The sequence below is a fragment of the Dysidea avara genome, chromosome 11, assembly GCF_963678975.1.
Source record: "Dysidea avara chromosome 11, odDysAvar1.4, whole genome shotgun sequence".
In the NCBI taxonomy this organism is placed as follows: Eukaryota; Metazoa; Porifera; class Demospongiae; order Dictyoceratida; family Dysideidae; genus Dysidea; species Dysidea avara.
The window spans coordinates 13,368,312-13,388,487 of NC_089282.1; the positions used below are offsets into that span (position 1 = coordinate 13,368,312).

The 20,176-nt window shown below is 37.3% G+C and overlaps 1 protein-coding gene and 3 long non-coding RNA genes across 7 annotated transcripts; 2 read left to right on the forward strand and 2 right to left on the reverse strand.

The window, feature by feature from the left end:
- Positions 1–1,096: 1,096 nt before the first annotated feature.
- On the reverse strand, positions 1,097–2,923 carry LOC136238510 (uncharacterized). Of its 3 annotated transcripts, XR_010693013.1 has the most exons (7): positions 2,699–2,923; positions 2,391–2,479; positions 2,210–2,345; positions 2,113–2,163; positions 1,968–2,052; positions 1,328–1,371; positions 1,097–1,273 (listed from the first exon to the last, which is right to left on the reverse strand). It is a non-coding gene; the product is annotated as an uncharacterized lncRNA (long non-coding RNA). The 3 variants fall into 3 exon arrangements; XR_010693014.1 differs by lacking the exon at positions 2,391–2,479; XR_010693012.1 differs by having other exon boundaries at positions 2,391–2,923.
- Positions 2,924–8,984: 6,061 nt separating this feature from the next.
- Positions 8,985–9,608, reverse strand: LOC136239585 (uncharacterized). 2 transcript variants are annotated; one of them, XR_010693526.1, is made up of 4 exons: positions 9,516–9,608; positions 9,416–9,455; positions 9,298–9,348; positions 8,985–9,242 (listed from the first exon to the last, which is right to left on the reverse strand). It is a non-coding gene; the product is annotated as an uncharacterized lncRNA (long non-coding RNA). The 2 variants fall into 2 exon arrangements; XR_010693525.1 differs by having other exon boundaries at positions 9,404–9,455.
- A 183-nt stretch (positions 9,609–9,791) lies between these two features.
- Positions 9,792–12,395, forward strand: LOC136239406 (piggyBac transposable element-derived protein 4-like). The gene is made up of 2 exons (XM_066030138.1): positions 9,792–10,985; positions 11,068–12,395. Exons 1-2 carry the CDS (start codon positions 9,843–9,845, stop codon positions 12,304–12,306), a joined length of 2,382 nt encoding a protein of 793 aa, XP_065886210.1. The 5' UTR covers positions 9,792–9,842; the 3' UTR covers positions 12,307–12,395.
- Positions 12,396–18,132: 5,737 nt separating this feature from the next.
- LOC136238024 (uncharacterized) lies at positions 18,133–19,043 on the forward strand. The gene is made up of 2 exons (XR_010692721.1): positions 18,133–18,312; positions 18,844–19,043. It is a non-coding gene; the product is annotated as an uncharacterized lncRNA (long non-coding RNA).
- The last annotated feature ends 1,133 nt before the right edge of the window (positions 19,044–20,176 follow it).

The following is a 20,176-nucleotide window of genomic DNA, read 5'->3' on the forward strand; positions in this document are numbered from 1 at the left end:
TCTAAAATTAATGAAAAGAGATTCTTGAGAGTTTAATCATGTGTTCTTTGTGCTTTTTCTCAATTAAATCACTTGTAATATTGTGTAAAGACAAGAAAATGTTTGGTTTTGGGAATGAACAAATCACCCAATTTGTAAGTTAATTGTTGTCCCACGCATTGTGAAACTACTACATGGTCTGATATAATTCAGTATATCTCCTAGATAAAAGAAGCTATGAGTGTCGTGAAATTTCACAGCAAGAAGGCTTAATAGTTGCTTTATCAGAATATGCAAAAAAATTAATATTAAAAATCACTGAAATTTTCAATTGAGAATTCCCACAAATTTTACATGTGCCCAGATGTATAGTTTTCCAAAATAGGGTCACATTTACTGTGTACTATACCGCTGCTATAGCTCCCCAACTCTCTTACTTTTCTATTTTATAAATGTAACTCAAGAAATAAGCTGTATATAGTAAGAAGAACGTAACCTAAAGGTGAAGAAGAAACCAAAGCTGAACCTGACCCTATAACCCTAATACTGTACTTGTCGTGTGCCCTAAAGTTGAATGCTCAGGGTAGCTGCTAGCAGGCGCATGCCCTAAAGTCCAATACTTGGGGGGAAATTATATACTATACGTGTGTCCTAAAGTCAAATACTCGGAGCATACTAACCCTAACATACAACTAGTGCATGTGCTTGATACTTAAGTAGACTATTATTATTATTGAATTAACCAAACTATACATACACAGAGCTGAAAAAAGCATTATAGATACATGCAGTTACATTAATTAACTAAGCAAGTATCAATGTTAATTGTAGATGTTAATTGTACAGGTAGAAGGCTAGTTAGTCTCTTAGTAGAACACTTTTCATGATCCTACACGAGCTCAAAAGTGCCGCTTTCTGTAATTTAGAAATCATCTTTATAATATCAGCATCTTCAACTATACACTCTGAAAGGTACACTGTTAAAACAGTTGGCTGCATATCACACCAAAGTGTGTATGATATGCCTCCTCGCACCGTGCACACTATTCTCTGTGTGTATTACTGACCATTTTACCCAATGTATGTATCGCACACCGTTATTGTGGTATGATCTGTATCCATTTAAATACTGTTACAATTAGAAATGTACATTTTGAAATATCATCAATTACAATTATTGTTCCAGGGTTTCAAGTCTTGCTAATCCAGCAGAAATCAATCATGTGAAGATGAATGGTAACCATGGGAACTGCAACCATCAGTTTCTCCTATTTCTGTAACCAATGTTGCAAGTCTATAGGGCAGTATGATACTGTAAACAAATGAAACCAGTAAAGAATGTTCTTACCACAGTTGTCAGTAATAAACATCCTTCAGCAGCAACGTATAATTCTGTCAATAAGTATTTTAGATATACATACACATGGACATACCTCAATAATGTCTATATGACTGCACCAAATCAGTTAGTTAGGGATGCGGCGATTATTCCGGCATAATTTTGGGCATAATAGGTACGTGTGGGAATCAGGAATTATGCTAGCATTTTGAGGTGATTATAAAGCTTTAACAGTAAGAAAATCTGCAGATTGCACAATTCTGTTAAAAAAGATCGAGATATTCTAATAGAGCAGTCAGAAACTCTAATAGAACAGTCACCGAATATTATTTACTCTAATAAAGCAGTCACATTGAAACGAAATACTCTAATACAGCAACCAGATAAAGAATTCAAGACTATTGGAAGCTTAAACATCAATGAAAATGGCCTGATACAGCAGTAAACTGGCATTATTAACCAATTATTGTGGCATAATTTTGGAAATAATGGGCAATTCTCAAAAGCATAATAGGTGATTTTTTTAGCACTGCTCAAAAGCATAATGCTCAATTTTTGGAGCATAATAGCCTCATGCCTATTTATAGTGTTCCGACTGTGAAGTCAAGTTGAGAATACATTACACATTATTATATTTTACAATTTTTACCATGTTTGGTAGTCTGACCATCAATTCTGTAGCAGTACATACTTGTATCAGTCTATCACTGCATGCTATGTTGACATCACTGGAACTACAAAGGATAGAGTAAGACCATTGATGAACTCTACCTCAGAGAGACTTTTGTACATACCATCACTTTATCCTGTCACTTCTGTCTACTGCTGCTTCTCTGCCACCTTGCCTACATGAAAACTATAAGCTAAAGCAAGTAGCACAGTGTTACCAACCTGTCATCTATCACGAGCCGACGGAGCCCAGCAAATGTGAATGGCAACTCGACTTAGGCATAATCGGCTCTAGCATAATAGGCACTAGCACAAACGAGCCATCAGCACATGGGCGACAAATAAAGTCCGTAGTTGCCTACAAAGGTAACAGTTAAACAATTACGGGAAACAGTGAACAAACCCCAGCTGGTATTCATTAGTCGATGCCGGCGTAGCTCCGAACGTCTTTCACCCCCATCGGCCCCAGACTTTTACCAGCCTCGCTCTTTGCTATTATTATTATTATTATTATTATTGTTAATTAGCAAAGCCCACTAGGGGCAACACGCTAATGAGCATTACAATTAATAAGCATTACAATTAATATTTGGTAATGGCGTCGCGCACATCGCCGATCGGCGAAAAAAAGACATTTCGTGATCTGGAGCACAGCAGACTTGCAGGAAATACTGCAACATTTACTGTAGTGATCACTTCCATGTCAAGTACCTGTGTGCAGAATATGGTGTTGATTGAAGTTTGTTGACCATCTGGCTGAGACCAGCCTCGCAAGATTTAGCAAAGATTCCTTCACGATCCAACAAATACTGCAATCTAGTGCACATAAGCACCTTTAAGTGTGTTGAATTATGAAAATGATTACACAGCACAAGTACAAACTTCCAGCGGTGGCTAGATTACGAACACTTTAATCAATTACGGCATGCGAAACGCGATTTATTGCACAAAACCAAGCCTCTCATAGCTAATATATAATTTTACGAACTATATTGTGGAATATACTTGACGACTACTCTGAGTACAGTTAAATAATCATTTTTGCAATTTGTTGATGAATTTCAGTGACATTATGTATAAAAAATCAATTTCTGACTGTTCTATAAGAATATCTGACTGCTCTATTGGAGAGTTTCCTTCAAGTTATACATAGTATAGCTATGTTGCATTGGTATAAATTGACCTATATAATTTACTGTTGGCATATTGCGTGCTATATAGTAAAATCATTGTGTCTTTTTCTGAAAAATATCTTCCTCATACTCAACAGGCACTGTGAGAAAAGAGGGATATAAGATGGTATTTTCAGTGGCTTATTGAATACAAAAAAGCTTGATATAACCTGTAGTATACTAACAGTCTCATGTAAGGCTTTAGTTAATGTATTAAACATACTGAAACCATATATGTGGTGGTATAGTGTAGGTATTATATTTGATATAAGCTATTTCAGGTAACGTAGTAAATAAACTGAAACCATATATGTAATAGTATAGTATGCATTATACTAAAGTATAACATGAGTATAGTACAGGGTTTATATTAAGGCTTATTTGTATTCAATAAGCCACTGGAAATACCATCTTATATCCCATCTTTTTCACAGTGAGGGCTAAAAGGTATAGTCTAGACATAGCATCTGAATTTTCATTTTGATATGCAATGTACTATTTGGTATGTATATATGCTGAGCCCACTTATATGCATGCAGGAAGTATTAGCAATAATTATAGAAGCTATCAAAAGCAGAAACCAAGGGTTTGCTCTAATTTCATAGTTGATGGTAGGGAAGGCTCTGCCAACTACTGTGAGGATAAGTGAAATAAAATCAAAAGTTGAGATATATGCCTGAAAGCAATCTTCCAGCCAACAGTTTAATGTATGTACATTTTGTACAAATATTCTATCTGTGTGGACCATGCACTCTTATACATTCCATGTAATTTTCTAAAATTCAGCCTCAAAAACTTCAAAATCAGGACCCAGTGTAGGACAAATTTTCAACTATTTGAATTTTGTGAAGATCTTAATATATTAATACGACAAAATCATCATGCATGAAAATTACTTTAAATTTAGTGACATGTGACAGACTACTGTTCTTATTAAATGTTTGATCTAATTTATAACTATTCAATTTTCAAGTTCCAGCAAATTATCTGATTGGCATCTCATTATAACAATTAAAATCAAATTAAATTTCTTCCAAATAACTAAACTTCATTTTTAGAGATTTTGTGTCATGGAAGTAATACCAAAAGTTTATAATATACAATATTTACTACTTTATGTTATGAACTCTTGGTAATACTATATATGTTTTAATGTCTTGCACAGGATATGATAATAGCTACTAGATATGATTGAGACTGAATAAGTTGGTACTCTATTACAAAATTAACTACCAGGAAATATCACGGCTTTGTATGATAGTTTTTCATGCAGATGTGATTTCAAGGCATGTAAAAACTCGTCTGGGGAGTATACCATCTGACCTTGCATGCTACTGCATCTGAGTATCACATGAAAATAGATGATCAGATAATTATAAGCTCTGATTTAACTGTCAAAAGGTGTGCATGATTATAACTATATGCTGCATGACCTGCATGTACATAGCTATCCAGCTATAGCTATATCTGGCCATGTACTCAAGACCTCTGGACTCCATCCTTGCTACAGAAACGATCATCTTACTGTGCTCACAGTGTTTTATAATCATATCAAGTCAGCAATATTATGCTTAGTGTCGTAAAACTTTCATTACAAGAGTTTTAGTTTTGCACAATAAATTTCGGTATTGGCTAACTGTAAAATTTACCGTCAGTAATCAAGCCATTATACTTGCTCTGAGCAATCATTTCCATACTTCAGCACACCAAAAGGTGTTAATTTACACGAGACTGCAGTATTTGTTGGATCGTGGAGGAATTTTTCGCTAAATCGGGCGAGGCTGGTCTCAGCCAGATGGTCAACAAACTTTATCCACACCATATTCTGCACACAGATACTTGACTTGAAGGTGATCACTGCAGTAAATGTTGCAGTATTTCCTGCAAGTCTGCTGTGCTCCAGATCACGAAACGTCTTTTTTTTCGCCGATCGGCAGTGTGCGCGACGCCACCACCAAATATTAATTAATTATATTTAACTACCTATACTCCATAGTTAGAGGGGACAACCTCTCAAAGCTTGAGAGAGAGTTTTGGCCCAAAAAAATAACAGTGCAAATTACGACGGTTAAAAAATCGATCGAATTCAAGGTATTTCGCGTTATTTTCTTTAGAAGAGATGGATGAAATTTGCTGCCACTCTAGTGTTTTCTTGATTAGACCTACCCCTTAGGCTACACATAACTATAGTTTGTAAGTCGATTTGAAGATACTGATTTTTCGGTTTGCGGACCCTATATCTTTGCGTAGGTAGCTACCAGGCTTGTTGTAATTACCCACCGAAAGTAATCAGTACAATTACAATTACTTTTTAAAGCCAATCTAATGATTACAATTACAATTACTATAGTATGTAAAATAATGATTAATAATTACAATTACTTTTCAATTACTACTGTACATTGCATGGGGTAGCGTGATCATAGAGTACTAGTAAGTGTCTATTTTTAGTCATAGAACAAACTGGATTAGTTTGCAATTAGCTATAGTTATAGCAATTTATGTCACACGTATTATCTTTTGTTTTGTCTGAGTGGAATTGTTTTCATGCTACTTACACAATTCTCAGCATTAATCTTAAGGTATATTAACTGTTCAAACTTTTTGGGTAATAGTCTACATTCATTTGGTCTGAGAACATTGCCACTATGACTGAATACACACACTTGTTGCAGATGTTGCTGAAACTCTCAGCATATTCTTTGCTATTGTACTTAAAATTGGGGTATTTATTTGCTTTTATCTTCCAAAATTTTACAAGGCTTTCATCCTTTGTAAACTCTGTGTCATCTAGATACGTATAAATTCTTTTTCTACTATTGAACATTATGTACCCCATGGGTATTCCATACTGTACATAAAATGTTAAACTATGTGGTCAACAACTACATGTCTATAATTTCAATAATTTACTGTAGCTACATGGGTAACATGTCACACACATGGGATTGTGTACATAGTCACTAGTCAAGTTATGGGATAGTACTTTTATCTAGCCGGCTTAACTTTGATTCCTTGCACTTAATTACATAATGATTATTGACTAAACAGCTAATTACAATTACAATTACCATTACTTTTACGCTCAGTGAGCAATTACAATTACAATTACAATTACTTGAAAATTGCTAATGATTAGTAATTAATTACAATTACGATTACAATTACAACAAGCCTGGTAGCTACACAAACTTTTAACTTCAACGGAAGCAGCTGCCTCAAAGTACCGTTGCCTAGTTATGACATCCTCACGTGAGTGATATGGTGATAATTAAATATAACTTTTTAGATGGAACGTCTAAAATCTTTGCGTCTGTTTCCTGACCATATCTAACTTCGTCGTAAGCCGAGGGACAGTACGATATAAAATGTAGCGTGTCGTACAGTATCTCCGAGTGTCAGATGTCCTCAAGTTGGATGTCCTGTATGCTTTACTTATCAGCGTAGCAACCACTTGGAAGTCGCTTGCACAGAGCTTATATACAGAGCATGGACTACCACTAAGAATGATAAATGCATCACAAAGAAGTTTACTACAGGTATAGCTATACAGTATTGATACAGTATTTTAAGAATTTTCATCCTGATCATTGTGGCTACCTGAATGCAGATAAAGGTTTGCCATCAGGACTGCCCAGAAGCAATACGGGCCCAACAGTACATACCTCAAACAAGCTGAGGCCTGCCCCAGTTGCCCCTCTCTCTGGGTGACTCAGTTTATCATGAAATACATCACCAAGCTCAACAGTGGTTGTCCCAAGCCATAATGTCTGAACAAGAGAACTACACTGTTAAAATGAAGACTAGCCACAACTCTCAAGGAGTTCCCAGTGTAGGAAGGATTTAACACCCCTGGAGAGTAACCATTACTCTAAAGGAGTAACTGGGGAGTAACACATGCTCAGAAGGTGGTGTCCCTTACTCTTCAGAGTAATGGTTATTCCCTTCAGAGTGTTGGCTACTCTCCAAGGGGTGTTAAATCCTCACTGGGAACTCTCAGAGTGGTGGTTACTCTTTATTTTTAACAGTGTAGCTATCTAATATTTTGCTTAGTTTTGCATGCCAGATGGGAGTGCCATGCATAATACTTCTGTGAACACCTGGAATGAATGGTCTGCAACTTCTTTGAAATTTCACACAGCTTTGAAATGTTGTTGAAATTCTGATTTGAAATCTTGTATATTTCTTGTATACATACTTCCATATATGCAGCATCGTGTGTGCTATGCCATGTATCCTTGTGACTCTTGTACAGTTTAGAGATTTGAGGTGTGAAATTTTACCTTGTGAAGAATTTCCAAATACTGAACATCTTGTGGTCCAACTTTTCTGAATATTTCGCTTTTGATATCATTGCCACGTTTGGTATCTTACTAGATATAAAGTTTGATATCTTGTATAGAATTTTTTCTAGTTGCAGATCCTTTGACTTGGAATATTACCGTATTGTTGTGTGCTAAAGAATAATGTACTAATCTTGTCAGCCATCTTGTGTGATCAGCTTGGTAATGTATTAGTCATTGTTGACAGTACAGCTGTTTAACAAACCATAAACACCTTCCTTTGCCAGCACTTTTGAGAGCTCTGTGTAGGGAAATCAAGTATTCCCATGGCATTTTCAAACTTTGTACAAACAGACTGTTAACTAGGGACCCGCCGATTATGCTCATAATTTTACCTATTATGCTATGCTGCACTGCTCAAAAATTCACCTATTATACTTAAATTAATGCTCAATATTTACCTATTATGCTCGATTATGCTCAATCAAGTCAATGTTCATGCCTTAGTTCATATGCTTTGCTACTAATTTAACACTGTATAGAAAGAAAAAATGAGTGGCTGGAACACAAATAATAAATTCTTGCTGCATGTAAGAGAAAAGATCGATATACTCTAATAGAACAGTCAGTTTGATGATTGTTCTATTAGAGTTACTGACTGTTCTATTAGAGTATATCGATCTTATTTTGCAATTGTCATTTTTCCAGCAAGAATTTATACTATGGTACAAATATTTAACCTATTATGCTGGCATTATGCTCAATGCTTTTAGGTACCTATTATGCTCAAAATTATGCCAGCATAATCGGCGGGTCCCTACCTCATGCACTTGCATAAGATGTATATGCAATAGATTTGTGTAGGTGCTAATTACAGTGAGATGACAGTGTGGTGGCATTATCATGTACCTGTACATATACACTGTATTATTTCTTGTGACAACCATGCAGTAATTCACTTCAGAGCCTTTTAAAATGAAACCCACAATCGAAAGTCATGCTTATTGATTACATTATAAATACAAACTGAAAACCATAAGAGGTAGGAAGAGTTGATGATACTGAATGTATGTATTATTATCACATATCCATGTTTCTCGTATGTTCTTTGTGTCAATTCTTTGTGTCAATGATATGATGATGTTTGAAATTGATTGGTGAAAATGTGATTGGCTGTATTACAAAGAAAACAATCCATTTCCATTTTCTTTTAAAATATCTTCTACACCCCACACTGTTAAAAATGAAGTGCTATGACAGCACCTAGAAGTGCTATTTTTTGACTGGAGTAGTCAAATTTTTATGGGTGTAATTGAAGTACCCAATGGGTGTAACAGAACACCCTTAGAGTACACTTTTAAAAGTGATGTGTTGAAATAACACCAAAACCAGGTGTAATTTGACGGTACCAAATATAACACCACCTTCTTGTGCTATATTAACCAACACATAGATGGTGCAAAACAACATGATTATTTGGGTTGAATTTACAAGGTTTGGTTGAATTGACACTTTTAAAAATGTAATAATAACACTCTAAAAAATGCAATGGTAGCATCTGTTACAACTGAGCTCTGTGTCAGTTCTATTAACTGAGTTCTTAATTCATCATATCATCTTCAAATATCCAAGCAGTGATCTCTAGTGCAAAAAGACAAAGACACTGGCTTCTGCCACTCTTGATCCTGATATCCTTAAATCTGAAGGTTCTCCTCCATCTAGATCTTTTGAATGCTGTTCAGGTGGCTGCCATTGAAGTAACTATGCCACCACCAAGTGATTGGAATAGTCTTGAAATAGCTATATAAAAAGGTAAGCAATTACAAAACAGTATGTGTATGTTCTTACTACATACCATGTTCACTGTCACATGTTATCAGCACAAAGTCTTTCTTCCACCTCAAATCTAAAGAAAAAAATTAAATAAAGGTATGGCTAAAATTATGAATTGTTTAGCATACTTGTTATCTTACTTGTAGCATTTGTTCAGCTGAATCAGACATGCTCATTTAGCTAAAGATCAGTAAAAGAGGAGCAATTACATACAAACAATTAGAATTGTTGTATGCATACCTAAAAAAGAGACTGCCGCTTTTTCATAGCACATAATCAGTTTCCACCTCTGTGACCTTTAGCAAGGTGTGGTGGATACGCATGCGCATGGCTCACGTGGGATATAAATTACTTGCTTAACCCTTAATACCCCACGCTATAGAAAAAACGTGCATTTTTGAACAGATTATTTCAATATTTTTTTAAATTCACTAACTACGCAATTGAGCGATATTTATAGCTTTTCTATAAATAGAATAGCCTACGTAATAGCTTAAAATAGTTACAAACGTTCTTTGTTTACGGCGTGGTGCTCTATTGTTGTTAGAAGCTTCCGTGGTGGTTGACATGCAAAGAATAATGGATAGCGAAGAGGACTGTGATGATGAGGACCCTTTGGCGTCTTATAATCCACGGAAAAAGTTGTTTTCTTCAACAGTATGTGACTTAGTGCTGAATACAGACGAATCCGAGTCCAGCAATGAAGGCAAGGACAATAGCTATTGTGTGGCCATGCCTGAGCAGTTGCCTTTCCCAACTAATACGGAGGAAGTTGAGATTATAAGAACTCCTAGTAACTCGAGTGGCTTACTACCCAAGTGTATGAGTGCCAGTGAAGCACGACATGCTATTGTGAGTGCTAGTGAGTGGTCTGTGTCATCCTCATCAGAATCTGATGAAGATTCAGAATATGATTTGAGTAACCCAGAGGCTGGAATGTACTATGCAAGCATAGATGATCCAAGTGAACATTCTGATGAAGATCACTCTGATGAGGACAAAGCTGATGTACATAAGGGTAAAGGAAAAGCAGATGTACGTAAGGGTAAAGGAAAAGCAGATGTACGTAAGGGTAAAGGAAAAGCAAGTTATGAGCACTCGGATGAAGATTCAAGCTATGAACACTCTGATGAAGTTTCAAGCGATGAACACTTAGTCAGGAGAGGTAAGAGAGGTAAACAGACCAAGAGAAAAGCTACAAAACATACTATGAAGTGTACTGCAAGGAAGAAACAGAAACCAGCAGAAGAAACACTACCATGTTATGCAATGGATGTAAACGATAGTGGCTATACAAACAAGTTTGCATTTTCACCAAATCGTGATGCTGGTATTTATTTACCGCCAAATTCAGACACCTCAGAGAGAGGTTTATTTGAATTATTCTTTTCTGATGACATGGTTGCAGAAATCTGTCGGTGTAGTGATGAGTACGCTCAAGATATGAAAGATAAAAAACCTTACGCATACAAGCATTATAAGTCCATGACCAAAGAAGACTTTTATAAATTGGTTGGAATCATCATTCACTTTGGTTATCGGAAAATACCCCAGTATAGGTTTGCCTGGAGGCAGAAATGTCTATGTCATGATCCTTTTGTAGCATCTGTAATGAGTCGCAACAGGTTTGATTCTCTACTAGCTTTTTTACACGTTGTTGATAAAGCTACTGAAGCAGATTTGAAAAAGAAGAAAGATAAGCTTGCTAAGGTTAGTGCAACTGTTGTTTTACATTTTACATTGTGGCTTATTGTTGCTATGGTGTAATGTGTTTATAATATCCGTTCTGTAGGTTCGACCCCTTGTTGATCACATAAGTAAACAATGTACAAGTTTACATCAGCCTGATGCTGAGATAAGTATAGATGAAAGGATGGTTCGATCAAAAGCCCGTTTCTCTTTCAAACAGTATATCAAAAATAAACCCACAAAATGGGGTTTTAAATTATGGTGCCTGTGTGACGCTCGTACTGGATATACTAATAACTTCATCGTATATCGAGGCAAGGAAGGAGAATCAATTTCTACTCATGGATTAAGTTATGATGTAGTGATGAAACTGACATCGCCATACATGAATCAAGGCTACAGACTCTATATGGATAATTTCTATACTTCTCCTCAACTCCTGAAAGATTTGTATGCAAATGAAGTACACGGCACTGGGACTATGGCCTCAAATAGGAGAGGATATCTAGAACAGATTAAAAGAACTGTATCCAACTATAACCAAAAGCCGCGTGGATCAGGTGTCTACATGAGAAAGGATGAAATTGTTTTCAATGTGTGGAAGGACACCAAATGTGTTGTTGTTGCAAGTACAGAGCACCCAGGACACTCTGAAAACACTGTTGAGCGGAACTGGAAAGAGAAAGGGGAACGTAAGAAAAAGGAAGTACCTATACCACTGTCAATCTACAATTATAATAAATATATGGGTGGTGTGGATCGTTCCGATCAGTTGCTAAAATATTATGAGGTGGTACGCCAGACAAAAAAATACTGGAAAACAATTTTTTTCCATTTAGTTGATTTAGCAACAGTCAATGCATTTATATTACACAAAATTGTAGCTCCACAGTCGAAAATGTCACACTACCAGTTCAGGGAGAATCTGGTTCGGGCTCTTTGCTGTGCTCCAGAAGTCATTGTTCCTAGATCTGGATCTGGTGGGAGACCTGCAAAAGATACAACAGTAAAACACTATCTAATTCAAGGTACAAAAAGAGTCAACTGTGTATACTGTAAAACTGTCCATCAGAAAAGACAGCTGTCCAGTATGACATGTGCTGCTTGTAAAGTGCCACTGTGTTTCACTCGAAACAGAGACTGTTTCATCAAGTTTCATCACCGGAATTTTCAGTACCAACGAGAGGCGATTTTACAAAGCAGTACAGATTCTGAATCATCTGAGGAACAAACAGTAACTTCACCACCTACCCCAGAGCCTATGAGAACTACTCCCATAGGGAGGCCACCTGGGAGCTTCAAGGCAAAGGGCCGTGGTAAAAGGAGAAAGATGAAATGGTAGCTGATAACAGGAAAAACACGTTTTTAGTTTTTTTTCAATTTCTGTATGTATCTTTGTTTGTTTAGTCATTTTTACTATTTCAACTTGAAGATACATGACTACTCATACTGTAACTCAAATTTTAAAGCTAAAGCTTCATGGGAACCATTTAAAAAAAATTATCGAGTTGTAAATAAAAATTCCTTGGTGTTGTCTTGCTTGCTGTAATTAGAAATAACATGGCATTTCTCTGAAATTTGGATAAATAGATACCACAGGTCTGATTACTATGGCAAACTATAAAAATGGTGTCTGGATAGAGTGTGCTATCAGGAGAGCTGAAAATACCGGATTAGTCCATTTTTTTAATATGACGCATGCAAAACTTGGGGTATTAAGGGTTAATGATTGTAGTAGTTGCTGTTGCTGTGATTATTGTAATCTGTATGATATTACAGTGTTCATGATTAAGAATCTTTAATCACGATACTACATTTCTGGCGACAAGGATGGGATTACCGAAGAACCCAAGAAGCGAGCTATTTTTCTTTCAGTCATCGGTGCCAGCAACTACAAACTGTTGTCTAGCCTCGTGGCTCCAGCTAAGCCCGGAGAAAAAGAGTACACTGAACTGGTCGAGAAACTTTCTGAACACTTTACTCCGGCTCCTTCAGAGATTGTCGAACGTTTCAAGTTTCACACAAGGTTTAGAAAACCTGGAGAATCAGTTACTTCTTACGTGTCTGAACTACGTTCCATTGCGAAGCGTTGCAACTTTGCAGCTACCCTGGAGACCATGTTAAGAGACCGCATTGTCTGTGGGATCAATGACGCTGTTATTCAACGCCGTTTGTTGTCTGAGAAAGAATTGACTTTTAAATCCGCGTTGGAAATAGCTCAAGGAATGGAGTCCGCTGCTCAGAATGTTAGAGAACTGACGACTCGCCCTGACTCCGTACCTCCTGCACCTGTACATCATGTAACAGACTCTACTAGACTGACCAACGTTTGTTATCGTTGTGGACAGCATGGCCACTACGCTCCAACTTGCAAACACAAAGAAACTGTGTGTAAGAAATGTGGTAAGGTGGGACACTTGCAGAAAGTCTGCCGCAGTAAGAGGACTAAACCTACAGAGCAATCAGGTTCTTCCAAGAGCACAGAACAGTCCAATGCTAAAAGCAAAGGAGTTAACACTGTTGTCAAAGAAGGAACTGATGAGTATGCACTATTGAATGTTACCTCACCTGGAAAAGCCACGCCCTGGAATGTAATTGTTGACATGGAAGGTGTTTCTGTCTCAATGCAATTAGACACAGGAGCTTCATTGTCTCTCATGTCTGAGACCACATTCAGAGAACACTGGCCTCAAAGAGAACTTGCTCCCTCTGAAGTCAGACTGTCTTCCTACTCTGGTGAGTCTATTCCTGTTTTGGGTTCTGTTGATGTCAAAGTTACATACAAATGTCAATCATTTACTGTGCCACTAGTTATTGTCAAAGGGTCTGGCCTCACATTGCTAGGTCGTAATTGGCTGCAAATGCTCAAACTTGATTGGCAGGAAATATTTCTTGTACATGACGACTCGCTTCCTCTAGTTTTGCAGAAACACTCAAAAGTTTTTGAAGAAGGCTTAGGCACTCTTACAGGCTTTCAAGCCAAAATTGTAGTAGACCCTTCAGCTCAACCCAAATTCTGTAAGGCACGTACGGTCCCTTATTTTCTACGTGACAGAGTTGAGAAAGAGTTAAATCGTTTAGTGGATGAGGGAACATTAGAAACTGTCGAAGTGTCTGACTGGGCCTCTCCAATCGTTTCAATTTTAAAGCCTGACAAAGTCAATGTTCGTATTTGTGGAGATTTTAAACAAACTGTCAATCCTGTCTCCACCCTAGACAAATATCCAATACCTAAAGTAGAGGATTTGTTTGCCACACTAGCAGGTGGAAAAATTTTTAGTAAGATTGACCTTAGTCAAGCATACCAACAACTTCCATTAGCTGATGAATCTAAGCAGTATGTTGTCATTAATACACATAAAGGCCTCTTTCGTTACACACGTCTGCCGTTCGGTGTTTCGTCAGCACCTGGAATCTTTCAGCGTGTGATGGAGAATGTATTGCAAGGTATACCAAATGTTGTTGTATATTTAGACGATATACTTCTTTCAAGTGCCAATAAATCTGATCATTTAAAGTTAATTGACCAAGTTTTAGATCGCCTTGAAAAGACTGGGCTAAGAGCTAGAAAAGAGAAATGTGAATTCTTTGCAGATTCTGTGGCATACCTAGGCCATAAAATTGACAGTGAAGGCTTACATCCACTTCCTGATAAAGTTGAAGCTATTCAAAATGCCCGAGCACCAACAAATGTTCAAGAATTGAGAGCTTACTTAGGACTGTTGACTTATTATAGTAGATTCCTGCCAAATCTGTCTACTGTGTTATCACCCTTAAATCAGTTGTTGCAAAAATCTGCCAAATGGAAATGGACTGCTACAGAACACAAAGCATTTGTGGCTTCCACAGAATTGTTATTGTCATCCCGATTACTAGTTCACTTTGACCCAAGCATAAAGCTTACTCTTGCAGTGGACGCTTCTGCCTATGGGTTGGGGGCTGTTTTAGCACACAAATATCCTAACGGCTCTGAGAGACCAATTGGTTATGCATCTCGCTCACTAAGTAGTGCAGAAAAGAACTACGGTCAAATTGAAAAAGAAGGGCTTGCTTGTGTATTTGGTGTAAACAAATTCCGTTCATACTTACTGGGACACTCATTTGAACTGGTCACAGACCACAAACCTTTGCTATCCTTGTTTCATCAACACAAGGCAACTTCGAATTCTGCACAAGCTTCTGCTAGAATCAGACGTTGGTCATTAACTTTGTCTGCCTATGAGTACACTATTGTTTTCCGTGGTACCAATCAGCACAGTAATGCTGATGCTTTGAGCCGATTGCCGTTGTCTACAACCCCAACTGAAGTGCCTATGGCACCAGAACTCGTTTTACTGTTGGATCATTTGGCTAACTCGCCAGTGACTGTTAATGACATTCGTACTTGGACCAGACGTGATCCTGTATTAGCTCAAGTTCTTCAATTTGTGGAACAAGGTTGGCCCAATCATTGTGATTCAACATTATCTGCTTACTCATCTCGTAAAACAGAACTCTCAGTTTTAGATGGTTGTATTTTGTGGGGGTCTAGAGTGGTGGTACCTGAGAATGGCCGTCATGCAGTTTTACAAGAATTGCACAGTGCTCACCCAGGCATGACAAAAATGAAAGCACTTGCTAGAATGTATGTCTGGTGGCCAGGTTTAGAAACTGATATCGAAGAATCAGTACGTTTGTGTAATGAATGCCAGCTCAACCAATCCAACCCTCCAACAGCTCCACTTAATCCATGGAACTGGCCATCACGACCATGGGCAAGATTGCATATTGATTATGCCGGACCATTTGAAGGCCGCTATTTACTTATTCTTATTGATGCTCACTCAAAGTGGATTGAAGCTTTTCCGGCAGCATCTCCGTCTTCCAGTGTTACTATTGACTTACTTCGTTCAGTTTTTGCTCAGTTTGGACTGCCTGAAACAATAGTATCAGATAACGGTAGTTGTTTTGTGAGTGAAGAATTTCAGCAATTTCTGAAATCCAATGGTGTTAAACAGGTAAACTCCGCACCGTATCACCCTTCTAGTAACGGACTAGCTGAAAGGGCTGTACAAATTGTGAAGAAAGGACTAAAAAAGACCACAGATGGCACGATTAAATCTAGAATTGCTAGAGTGTTGTTTGCTTACCGTAATACACCTCACTGCACAACTGGCAACTCGCCAGCTAAACTTCTTTTAGGAAGACAACTCCGTACAAGGCTAGATTTGCTTAAGCCGAACATTGCTGCACAAGTTGAAAGTAAGCAGCTGAACCAGAAGATCTCTCACGACAATTCAGTGCAACCAAAACAGTTTGCAAATGGTCAGTCAGTGTTAGTTCGTGTTTACAATCAACAATGCAAGTGGACACGTGGCAAAATCCTTAGATCTACTGGTCCAGTGTCTTACATAGTAAAGCTATCTAATGGTCTCACTTGGTGTCGACATCAAGATCAACTGAAAAGTTGTTCAGTACCAATAACAGTACAATCTACTGAATTACCTGAAACTGTTCCTCAGGACATGCTTTCTGCTCCTTCAACTTTTGTTTCATCAGAACTTCCAGACTCAGTGTCTTCTAATTCTGACTTTCAACCATCGGCTTCAACTCGCCGTTATCCACAAAGAACACGTCAACTTCCACGAAAGTATTCATCTTACCCATATACTAACACTTAATATTGCTCATTATTGTATTTTACTTTTGTTTTGCTTCTTGTACTTCATTTTTTTTCCCTTTCAGTTAAGTGTTGTATTTTTTTAGGGGGGGGGGATGTGTGGTGGATACGCATGCGCATGGCTCACGTGGGATATAAATTACTTGCTTAATGATTGTAGTAGTTGCTGTTGCTGTGATTATTGTAATCTGTATGATATTACAGTGTTCATGATTAAGAATCTTTAATCACGATACTACACAAGGGAAGCATAATATTTAATATGTTGCTACTACAGATCAAAAGCTAAGTGGGTTGTACCTTTGAATATTGATGTATGTTTATATAGTAGTCTACAATAAGCTTTCTCAATGAATGTTGAACGTTAATATCAAATGATTTCTAGACGATGCTTACAACTGAAACACAGCAGAACAATGGTGATACTGTACAGGTACAGCCACAAAAATCCTACAATACCCTCTTTGGCTATTAACACAAGATCCCACACATTTACACTGGTTTTATCACGGTTACTTACATGAAACTGTTGACAAGCAGTTAGCTTCTTTCACAAATATATTGACAAGTGGCATGAACTGCATCTGTCTACATCATGAGTTGAATTGTAATCACCTTTATCAATAACTTCCATTTGCCAGCAGTATTGCTGTCATGGAGACATAACTAAGATGTAGGAGTAATAGGACTCTGCGTATGCATAATAATTATTTGTTATGTTAACGAAACATATACTTACAGGAGCACCCAGGTGTAAAGGAGGCTGCGTTAGCCCATAATAGCTGTATCCCTCCTGCATGAGTCCCCTCGGGGAGGTTAATCACTACGTACTTGACATCACATGATGCTGAGAGTCTTGAAGATCCTTGATGCCAGATGGCAATGACACAACAGGCTACATTGACGCTCATCACCTAATAGCGGCTGCGTAGTTTCACTCTCAATTGAGAGACAAGCTAGTCTAGCTAGCTATACCTACAAAACACTGCTCTTGACTAAGTTTCGTCAGAATAGCAGTTTTTCTGCGAGAGCTTCGGCATGACCTGACCTATCTTTACAAGCGCTAAATTTTCCATAGTAGCAGCGGTCTTGGTAGCAGCTCTTCTCTTTAAACGTCAGATTTATCATCCCTAGTTCATTGCGGTTTAACGCGCTATGAAGGTGCGCGTTCATTCTAGTTCATGATGCCAGAGATGATGCTAGTTATCGTTTGAATGGCGAGCTCCCTCAAGTAGATCTCTTAGTGAGCTAGAACAAGCCTGAATTACTGGTCAGTGTTCGACCAACCGTGACGCGGGAGAACGGCAAACTTGCACTGGACCTGACCGGCCGGCCGGAGAGACTGAGTAGCTCGAAGAGGCTAGTGTATGGTGCTGTTTGATAAACCTAAGCTAAAATTATGGCACTTCATAGCTATACACTCTGCACAACTGATCATGAGTCCGATTCAAGTTAACCATAATCAATTTTATTATTATTATTATTTATTATTATTATTTGTTAATTGGTATAAGGAAGACCATAGCTGACAGAACAACTGTTAGAAACGGTTTACCTCGAAAGTTTGCTAGGCGCCAACTTCTCCAGCAACTGTCTGACTTTGTGGAGGTACAATGCGAAAATGATACTCCGCCAGTATTCGCTTACTGCTGAGGACGAATTTCCTGACTTTGACATCGGTTAAGTTAAGTACGTAGGTAGTAATAAGTATATAGTTAGGTAATAAGTAGTAGTATGGTGTATAGTTTTCAGTATGTACGTGTGTTATGTCCATTATTACAAAGCATAGATATTGTAGCGCATCTATGATAAAAGCTATAGCTAGCTACTCTGGATAGTCAGGTTTGTTTCAAGACTAATTTTGATGATATACAGAGCTATATGGCTATAAGGTCTATTATCATGTCTGACTTAGACATGCAATACAGTTCAGTATAGCTCATGCTAATGTGCATAGCTAGCTAATCATTTGACTTTTGTACAATGTTCAACATCCAATGTAGCTAATTGCAAAGATCTAGAAGTAGTTTGTAACTTAGTGAAACGATTACCTCTACCATAACATTCCATGCATGTGCTCCAGCAACCAGCAATTTTACAAACATTTTGTCACTAAATGTGCACCAACCGGCTGTAATATCAGTAGTAATTCTTAAATATTGTAGTACTATCCAAAAAGTAGTACCATGTGTTATAGTACATTGTTCTTTAACACTGTAGACAGCAAAGTTTTGAACTATACATAAGATATGGACTCAACATTACTATATAACTCTTCATCTATATGCTGACTTAAATGAAAGCGATTAATTGTAAATATTATATTACGTGTATTTATCAACATTATACTATATAATATGTACATCATTATGTAAATGTGGTATACATGTTGGAGAATAATAAATAATATTCACTTTCAATTGGTGTTCTTCAAATGAAGCATTGTTGGCACTGCTGACCAACTTTCTTCTGTATCTGATGTTACAATGACAGCTCCTAAATTGTGTGCATCTCACTGGTGAGAATCACAGCCAAATAATATTGATCAACTTCAGTAACACAAAATAACCTGTTAAAATAACAATGACAGTTCCTGAATTGGGAACATCTCACTGGTGAGAATCACAGCCAAATAATATTGACCAACTTCAGTAACACAAAATAACAAGTACCATGCTAAACTAGCACAAAGGCTGATGCTAAAGTAACATAGGTAGCTTTAATTAACCACCATTTAGTAATATTAGCACTCCCATAGTGACAATATAGCATTGTAAGCAAGTTGTTAAATCAACTCAATGAGTGCTAAAATAACTACCCAGTTTTAACAGTGTATAGCACCCCAAAAGGTGTTTTATAAACACCTTATTTTTAACAGTAAGTTCATGTGCGATCGTGAGAATGCCAACCACAAATATGCAATTGGTTATGAACATTTTAATAAAATTTTGTGTGCTCCATATAATCATGATATAGGTAACTGTATATTAATAGTTTAATAGTTGTGGCATGGCCAACCACAACTATAAATTAATTATATTTCTACAGCTACAGATCATAACTATATATGGGAGCACAGAAAATTTATTAAAATGTACATAAACAATTGCATATTTGTGGTTGGCATTCTCATGATCGCATATTAACTGTATAGATGTTACTTTGTGTATAGCAATGCAATCATATTCACAAATTGCTGAATTGTGAGCAGTGGCACTCCCAAGACGAGAATAATGGTGTATCATTATTCGTGTGCATGCATAGTCATAATATCACTCCCTGAGAACTGATAACCATAAATACAGATGGTGTATATTGAGGGGTAGCCAACTCCCACGCAAAACCATCCCAATATTTATTTCAAAAATATTTTATAATTCTAGTTTCGATTTATATCGTGATGTTTTTCACCTCGATCTTTTGCTATAATACTTGCGCAGGAAAATTGGGCGTGTTTGATCGTGCTCGTAGTTCCAAGAAACGCTCCAAGGAACTCTTGTTTCTTCGTGAGTTTTTTGGTCCTGGTTTTTTTGTTTCCTGGCTCTAGAAGAAG